We start from the raw sequence: 8,940 nt of genomic DNA, 5'->3' as shown, positions 1-8,940 counted from the left end.
GGTCAGGGTCGGGGTTCCCCTGCGAGTGGCCACAGTTAGTGGGTGCCCACTGGGCTTGGGGGTGAACCCACCAACCTGCCAACCACCACGGCGGGTTCACAGGCACCGCGCTCACTGCCCACCCTGCTAAAAAGGCCAATGGAAAATTCTGCCCAGGGAAAAGTGCAGCGTGGAGGGCCCAGGTCTGGCCCAAGTCAGCCAGCAGCTCCTCCCCAGCTGGCCCCACAGAGCAGGGGAAAACACTGTCCCTAGAGGCCCTGCCCCAGTGGATCAGGCTCCATGAAAGCAGGGCACCCTACAATAACATCCCGCTCCCTCGCTTTGCTGCCCATGAGCTGTTGGCTCCTGGCCAGGGGGCAGCGTTGGCCAATGCTCATTCACTGCCTTGGCATCTTTTGCCTCCAGCGGTCGCTAAAACCCCTTGGTACCAGCCCCACAGCCCCAAGCAAATGCCAAAGGCCAGATCTCCCACTGTATCAGGGTGCCTGGATGGCACGGTGAGGGGCACAGGAGAACTGCTGAGAGACGGACAAGCATTATGGATGGATTAGGTTAGACCTTGAAAGGACGCATCATGACTGTGTGGCTGTTAACCAGCTACCCCCTCCACCACAGAGGGGGCTGCAGTCCATGGCGGGCGCGGTGACTCCTGTGTGCAGCAATTCTGGAGGAACTGTGTGTTACTCTGGAGTGTCCTGGCTCTTCAACATCCTCTTCCCCAGGGCGACCAGCCAGGACTGGGCCAGCTAGAGCAGGGCCCTTCGTCGGCATCGCACACCGGGCAGCAGGGGCTGGTGCAGGGGTGTTCACCAGCATTGCACATTGATCACTGTGAGCTGGTGCAGGGGTGTTACCCGCATCGCACACCAGGCAGCACGGGCTGGTGCAGGGGTGTTCACCAGCATTGCTCATTGATCACTGTGAGCTGGTGCAGGGGTGTTACCCGCATCGCACACCAGGCAGCACGGGCTGGTGCAGGGGTGTTCACCAGCATTGTGCATTGATCAGTGTGAGATGGTGCAGGGGTGTTACCCACATCACACACCGGGCAGCACAGGCTGGTGCAGGGGTGTTACCCACATCACACACTGGGCAGCACGGGCTGGTGCAGGGGTGTTCACCAGCATTGCACACCAGATGGTGCAGGTTGGGACAGTGGCCTTAGCCGGCATTGCACGTCAGGCAGCACATGTGCTTGCTTGTGGCAAGGAGTTTGACAGCATGTTGGCAGCCAGGCCCTCGAGGGGATGTGACGGTGGCTCCCTCCTCCCCACCCAGACAGTGCCCCAGCTCCTTGCCTGCTTCCACTTAGTGCCGGCTCTGGCGGGCAGTTTGCTCTCCGGCTGATCCCGCCCGGCGGGGGCAGGGCTTTGGGATTTTTCTTTCTCCCTGTCAGAAGGGAGCTGTGGGGTTGAGGCGCCCGGCTCCCTACGCACTCGCTTACGCTCCTGAAACCCCAAAGCCGGTGGGGAGCCAAGTGTGCCAGACCGGGGGCAGGGGACTCGCTATCCTGGGGGCTGGCTATTGGAGGGGGGAGCCAGGCCCAAGCGGCAAGGGCAGAGCACGTAGCCTCGTGGGCTCACAGCCACCTCGCGGCCTGCTCCTTGCTCCTGCTTTAGCCCCCAGGTGCAGCCAGGTCCTGCCTGAGGCTCCGGGATCAGGGCAGGGCGATGTGGCCCAGGAGCTGTGGTGCCTGGGATCCATGTCTTCCGCATCCTGCACCGAAGCCAAAGCGCAGGGCGCGTGACAGGCCGAGCTCTGGGTGCCACAGCTCCACTCTCGGTCTGGCAGCGAGGGGTGGGGGGAATGCAGGTTGTCTCTAGTGTAAAAGAAGGATCCCGCCCAATCCAAAGCTCATACCCAGCTAGAGATCTCCCAACCCGGCCCAGCGGAGAGTGTGTGTCTGATGCAGGCGGCTGAGAGGAGCCTGGGGGAGGGGAGAATGCAGCCACCTCTGGGGGGGAGCGTGGCGACTGGTTGGCAGCCACTCGGCCCAGCTATTGGTGTAGCGTTCATAGTTCTGTGTCAACGGCCCTCGTGAGACTCCCCACAGGCAGCGGGCGCCTGAGGCCAGTGGCCGGACGCAGAATGGGATCAGTTCAACCTGGAAATAAGTCCCAGCGACCGTTGGAACCAGCTGTCCTGGGTGTGGGGTGGGCTCACTACCACTAGTGCAGCAGCTGTGGGAAAGTGCTGCTCCTTCAGGGTGGCTCTATTGTGCACTTTGCACTGGTGTTAATGCCACCACGGCGTGCAAATTAACCCCCCTTCCCCACATTAAGCTCCACCGGGTCGATAAAAATAATATCCTTTATTCCTCCCTAGCCCGCGGTGAATGAGATCCGTCACAAAGCATTGTTGATTATTTTAATTAGAAACCAAAAGGCAAGGGGGGGGATCTCTTTCTCCCCCGCGAGGAGGGGGACAGGCGAGGGGACCCCCTCCCGCCCCGGCCTGGGCTAAGGGACAGAAAACCCTTCACAATAAATATTCTATTTACAAAACCAGGCTGGCGATACCGACCACTTCGTCAGTGCACGTTCCGGACCAAGCTCCCCCGGCCTCTGCCCAGCTGGGACCAAGCAGGACTTCCTCCCGTGGCCTTGGCAAAATGCTCTGCCTCCGAGAAGCGGCCAGGTGGCATCGGTGAGAGTTGTAAACACGCGGGCGGGCGCCGGGCGCTTTGCGAGCTGCCTTTGGCCTGGCCACGGCGGCGGACGGAGGGCAGGTCACATCTGTGGGCACCCTCTCTGCCCAGGGCTGGGAGCAGCAGGGAGGAGGGGCTGGCCTTCCGCAGTGACGGCCCCCAAGTGCAGGGGCCCACCCCCACCTTCTGCGAGGGGCATCAGCAAAGGACCCAGGGAGGTATTTAGCCAAGGACGGGATCCAGGCTGCTGATCCAGATGTGCCCGGGGATAAGACCTGCAGGGTGGCACAGAGGGATCTCCGCCTCCCTGTAGTGGTCCTGGCTGGACGAGTTTGGAGGGGTCAGGGGATGGTCCCTCCCACCATGTCTGCCTGACCCTCCCCTTCCTCTCAGTGTCTTTATGGCCTCTCGGGATCTGAGCTCCTAGGCTGGACCAGGCCTGCGGCGAGGGAGCCAGGTCTGCCATTGGGAGCGGAGGCTTCAGAGCCACCCTGCACTTACAGGGGCTGCAGAATCCATCTTGCAGCGGGGCCAATGCTCTCGCTGGGCAGGGTGGGGGTCTTGATTTTGATCCCCCCCCTGGGGAAGTCAGTGGCCTCTGTCTCCCTCCTCCTGCCCTGCCCCGGCTCACAAGCACTCGTGCAACACTTGTGTGTTGGTGCAGTTCAAGCAGCTGACGTGGCAGCACCAGTGGAAGGTGCAGTTGCAGCGCTCGGTGACGCGCTGGGTCCGTGTGCGGTAGCCCCGCCCACAGCACAGGAGTTCGCAGCCGTCCAGAGCGGGGGAGGAGCTGTTGCAGAAGCGCCCCGCCGTGCCCGCCGTGCCCGCCTTGCCGCTGTAGGTGCAGAAATTGGGCGACTTCTCGAAGTAGACGAGGTCGTGTGGGGAGGGGGGCTTGTGGGCTGGGTTCTCAGGCTCCAGGTGGGGCCCCTCCACCCGTGAAGCCCGGTTGCTGCCCTTGTTGCCGTAGATGACGCGGGAGGCGCCGTCGAAGCGGTCCTTGAGGAAGTCGCCCACCGTGCGGAAGGTGGGGAGCCGCATCCAGCAGGTCTTGACGGTGCAGGAGCCTGACATGCCGTGGCACTTGCACTCCTGCCGCATCTCGGAGAAGACGGTCTGCAAGACAGGCACGGCGTGGTGAGCAGGGGCCGAGTGCTGTGAACCTCCCAGCAGCAGTGCCCTGGTGCTGTGAGCTTCCCCATAACAGTGCCCAGGTGGAACCCCAGTCCATCTTCCCTAGCCCGGTGCCCATGGCAGCCTCCACTATGTGCGCGCCCTCCCTGCCCATGCTCGCTCGTTAGCCAGCACGTCTGACAGCTCCGGCCAGAGGCGGTTTGCTCTGAGCAGAACCATTCCGCAGCCGCCGTCCCTGCGGCGCTCCGCCTGCCCCCACGCTGGAATGCCGAGGCAGCCCGCGGAGGCTCCCAGGGCTCCTGTCCAGGGGGGTTTTACTGCAATTAGAGGAATTGGCGTCATTTCCTCCCACATGTGCTGGATGCCGGCAGGGTCACGCGCGGCAGCACGCCTGGACTTGAAGCCCTGGCTTTGCCCATCAGGGCTGGCGTGTCCTGGCTCAGCCCCAGCCTTGCTCCACCCATCACGCCTCCACCCTCCCTTCCCTGGGCTCCCGCTGTCCCCTTTGAATGGTGTACAGTGTATGTCTGACCACACGGGCTGGCAAAGGGCCTCAGAGATGAGGCCTCCCCACATGCCCGGACATACACACCCGTGCACAGACACGCATAGGTGGTCTCCCCGCCCCTGCGGCAGGCACACCTCCGCGTGCCCACCCGCCCGTGCACACATGTGCCTCACCATCCTTCCCGCCTCGTTATTATGCAGGTTCATTAGGAAGCGCAGGTCCCGCCCCTTCTCACTGGAATCCACGAACTCGCGCCCGAAGACCCGGCCAAAGTCGATGTTGTCGCTGCAGCCGCCCCAGTGCCAGTCGGGGCCCCCGGGGCCGCGGCGCCGATAGTCACACGTGCAGGACTCGATGGAGCCCTCGGAGCAGGAGCGGGCCACGGAGTGGGTGACGCCGGCGCTGGTGATGGCGAAGATGAACGCCGTCTCTCGGCAGCCTGGGGGTAGGGAACAGAGGCTCTCAGGCACCAGCACTGTGTGGGGGCTAATGCAGACACCCCAGAGTGCAGGAGAGGGACTGGTCCCAGCCTGCTGGTGCTGCAGCCGGCAGTGAGCTAACCAGGAGCTGCCAAACCCCCACTGCACCCATCGGCCTTTTGGAGAGCACCCGAGGACACTGGCCAGCCACGCCGCAGTGGACAATTTGCAAGGGGAAGGGGGGGGGCAGAGATGACAATGGAGCAAAGGCGGGGTGGGGGGTGGCTGAGCCAGGCTGGGCCTGAGTCCCTCTGCCTCCCAGCTCTACCTTGGAGAAGTACCTGGCAGGGTCAGGTAACACACCTAGTGCCAGCTGGTGGAAGCTCCCCGCATCCTCTATCTGAGACGGGCCCAGGAAAGGTGGGTTCCCACCTGAGGCCAGGTTCGCCTGTATCCTGCGCTCCCTGGCTCCCCCTAGCGGTGGAGAGGGGGAAGTGACGGGGTGGAAGGCGTAGGTGCCCCCCAGCGAACTGAGAGGCCGGGGAGCCGCAGAGGCTGTTCAAGGGGAAAGGTGGGTTGTGACCGGGGGGGGGGGCCCTATGCGGGGCGGAGGCTGCAGCCATCACGGGGGCTCGCCCCAGGCGCTCTGGGGTGGGGGCACCCCGGGACAAGGCCTGACCTTTGCCTGTTTTCCTTCTGATGGAAGAGTCTGGGCCCCAGGACTCCTGCGCTTGGGGGGGGGCGGCTGGCAGGGCGGGATTTCTGCCTTAGAAAGGACCCCCCCCCCCCCGGTCACTGGCCCTTTCACTCTGGCGTCTCGTGGGGAGGGGACACTAGCACCGCCCTTTGGGCGGGCACGTGTTACCGCGCAGCCGGCCTGCACCGACCAGGCCTCCACCGGGGGCCCCCTAGGCTAGGGGAGCGGGACAGTGGCAGGGCAGAGCCGGGAGAGAACCCGGGAGCCACAGACCGAGGAAGGCGGAGGCGCTGGGGCTGGCACATCCCGAGTCTCCCCGCTGGCGGGCCGGGGACACGTGGGGAGAGGAATCCCCTGAGCACGTGTGGCGGGGGGGGGGGGGGGAGCGCGTCCAATCAGGGAAGGCGAGGTGACGTCATGTCACATCCCTGGCCAATTGTGTGACGCGCGGGGATGGAGCGGGGACACCCAATTTAGGCGGGGGGAGGGGCGTGTGACCCACGCAGGGAGAGGGGGCCGCGTGGCACATGGAGCCCCTGGGCCTGCCGCCCTCCCTGCCTCAGTTTCCCCCTCTCAGCCTCCCTCCCCCCCCCGCCGCCGGGAGCCCCCTGCTGCCTCACCGCGGTTGACGATCTTGCCGAAGATGTTGGGCCCCGGGGTGGTGGGGCAGTCCCAGCGGCGGTTGCGGAACTGCCACTTGCACTCCTTGATGGCGCTCTGCAGGCCGCTGCTCACGCTGTGCAGGATGCCGGGGTTCTGGCGGATCAGCTTGCGCTGCTTGCGGCTCAGCAGCTGCAGGCTCGGGTCCAGCACCAGCTGCACGTTCTTGGAGTCCGTCAGGAGGTTGGTGGACGAGGCCACGTTGATGATGCCCCTGCGGCCGGCGGGGGCAGGGGATAAGGCGCCATGCCGCAAGCCGCAGGAGCGGCCGTGATCAGTGCAGTCCCCTCCCCTGCCCGCCAGAGACTGCACAGACCAACGGGACCCTGGGGGTCCTAGCGCCAACCCCCATCTAACACTAGGCATCACTCCCCTCCAGATAGAACCCAGGAGTCCTGGGTCCCAGCTCTAGCCACTGAACCTCACTCCCCTCCAGGTAGAACCCAGGAGTCCTGGGTCCCAGCTCTAGCCACTGAACCTCACTCCCCTCCAGGTAGAACCCAGGAGTCCTGGGTCCCAGCTCTAGCCACTGAACCTCACTCCCCTCCAGGTGGAACCCAGGAGTCCTGGGTCCCAGCTCTAGCCACTGAACCTCACTCCCCTCCAGGTGGAACCCAGGAGTCCTGGGTCCCAGCTCTAGCCACTGAACCTCATTCCCCTCCAGGTGGAACCCAGGAATCCTGGCTCCCAGCCCCCTCTTCTCTGCTCACTAGGACCCCCAGAACACGTGCCCTAAGCTGGCCATTAAGCCGGCTCATGGGCGAGGAATGACCCCAAAAGGAAGGCTCTGACAGCCCTTCCCGGCTCCGAGGTGCCAGGGTGCAGGATCTGGCTCCAGGCTGTGCTCCGGATGAGAAGCCAAGTACCCCCCCCCCCCCAGCCGCCGCCCTAAATCAGCCCGACAGGCCCGGACTAGGCAGTAATTAAAACAAGAGGAGGGCGAAGCCTTTCCCAGAGCCGGCCAGGGAGGGGAAGGAGCTGCCGCTGCCCCCCCGCCCCCAGCAACCGCAGGGATGGGATAGTCCGTCAGACAAATGTGCCTCCACGGAGCCTAATGCCCCCGCGCACACCCGTACAGCACCGACGCAGCGGCTGTCTGGCAAGACACCTGCAGCCCTTGCCGGGCCCTGCGGGTGCGCGCCTCGCCGTGCGCGCGCAGGGCGGGATGTCCGCGCGGAGCGGTGCAGCAGGTGTCGGCCCGTCTAGCGTGTGTGGACAGACCCTTGGTGTCCGGCGCGGGCTCAGACGGGCCTTGAATGCGCCCCGCGCGTGCTGTGGGTCTAAACCGCCCGGGCTGCGTGGGGCTGGATGGAGCTGGGTGTCTGGGGGGAAGTTATAGAAAGTTCCCTCAGCAATTCCCCCTCCCCCCATGGACAGAGGGGCACAGAAAAGGGTTTGGTGTAATCGGTCTGCAGGGGAAAAGGCTGGAGGGGCTGGCGGGACTGGGGGTGGGTGAAACTGGTCCAAGCTCCTTGAAAGGCGCCTTTCCTCCTTCGAAGCCAACACCTGAGCTCCTATGGAGAGCAGCTGCCTGCACCGAGCTCAGCCCCCATCTGCACTTGTCTGCTGGGCTCCGCTCTCCCTCCACCGGCCACGGGAGAATTCAGAGCTCGGGGTCCTGAAAAGGGACCGAAATGCAGGAGCCGACACTTACCACCATCTCCCGCTGTTATTCACCGCCAGCGTGTTGGAAAGAGACGAAAATGCCAGAACCCACAATGTCTTCAACCCTACCATTAACGCCACAGGTCTCATGGCTTGGGCGGCAGGGCAGGGGCTCATAAAAATTTCCCCAGCCTAGTTTGTCTGGAGGCCAAAAGAAAATAAAAACGACCAAAGAAAATATCGACCTAGAAAGTCCTGCTGCGAGTAGAATTCTTGGGCTGCCTGGTTGCTGGGTCCCCACGGCGAGATGATGCATATGGCGGCGGATAAATCTATAGATCCATAAATCTATAGATCCAGGGAGAGACACTCCAAAAAAAAAAAAAGGCTAAAAATAGACTCGAGATCAGAAGTGGTGTCCCACTGGAGTTCGCAGTAGCGATGGCATCCCCAGAAGTATGAAAATGCTGGAGGAAAGGCTCCAATCTTCTGGTTTCTGGCAGCCACTTAGAAATGATTCCCCAGAGAGGAATTAAACCGCTAGGGGAAAGTTTGATGGTCTACGGCTGTGGAGCGCTTAGCATCCTCCAGCCATCTCCAGAGCACCCCAGCGCCCCTTCCTTCTTATAGAGCCGGCGAGGAGGGTCTCCGTGGAACGGGACATCTGTGTCGGACCCAGACAGCGCTCTCATGCTAACAATGGGAAGGGGAAGAGACGCGTCCCTTCTTATGGGGCAGCCCGCGCGGGGCTCTCAGACTGTCCATCACCCCGGGTCGAGATTAATTCTGTCAAGTGTCCAGGCTGTGTAAATCCATCGGGTGCTCCGAAATCCTTCTCTGCATGGGAGCAAATCCAGATGGGGAGGGGGGGAATGAATGTGAGTGTCTGTCACTCACACGCCCCCCCCCTCACCCCACCCCCACCCTACCCCTCTCCTAGCCAGCTCCAAGCAGCAGCATCTGTTCGGCCCCGGCTGAGTCCAGGAGGTTCCCTCCAACTCATCCCCCCCCCGCACGCCCCCCCGCAGCAGGAGAGTTCGGAATAAGGGCTTGCCCCTGGCGCAAGGGATAGCGGAGCCCAGAGGTGAGGGGTTGCGGAGGAAGGGGCCGCAGCTCGGATCTGCCGGCTGGACAAGGCTGGGGGCAGCAGACTGGGTCTCCGGGCTGGTCCAAATCCCCCTGCTGAGGCTGACCCGGGCTCAGGCCCTGCAGATGGTCCCTGGCTTCCTGGCGGGGTCCCGCCGCCTCCTGCTGCGCTTCTCCCCGGGGT

The 8,940-nt window shown here is 63.6% G+C and overlaps 1 protein-coding gene across 1 annotated transcript; it reads right to left on the bottom strand.

The window, feature by feature from the left end:
• Positions 1-1,907: 1,907 nt before the first annotated feature.
• Positions 1,908-8,572, bottom strand: WNT1 (Wnt family member 1). The gene is made up of 4 exons (XM_075901982.2): positions 7,720-8,572; positions 6,026-6,279; positions 4,463-4,728; positions 1,908-3,763 (listed from the first exon to the last, which is right to left on the bottom strand). The coding sequence occupies exons 1-4, from the start codon at positions 7,845-7,847 to the stop codon at positions 3,275-3,277; spliced, it is 1,137 nt and encodes a 378-aa protein (XP_075758097.1). The 5' UTR covers positions 7,848-8,572; the 3' UTR covers positions 1,908-3,274.
• Positions 8,573-8,940: the final 368 nt, after the last annotated feature.

Source organism: Pelodiscus sinensis, chromosome 31, assembly GCF_052426305.1.
Source record: "Pelodiscus sinensis isolate ZL-2025 chromosome 31, ASM5242630v1, whole genome shotgun sequence".
In the NCBI taxonomy this organism is placed as follows: Eukaryota; Metazoa; Chordata; order Testudines; family Trionychidae; genus Pelodiscus; species Pelodiscus sinensis.
Note: the sequence above shows the minus strand (reverse complement) of the source record. Positions and strands in the feature narration are given on the sequence as shown.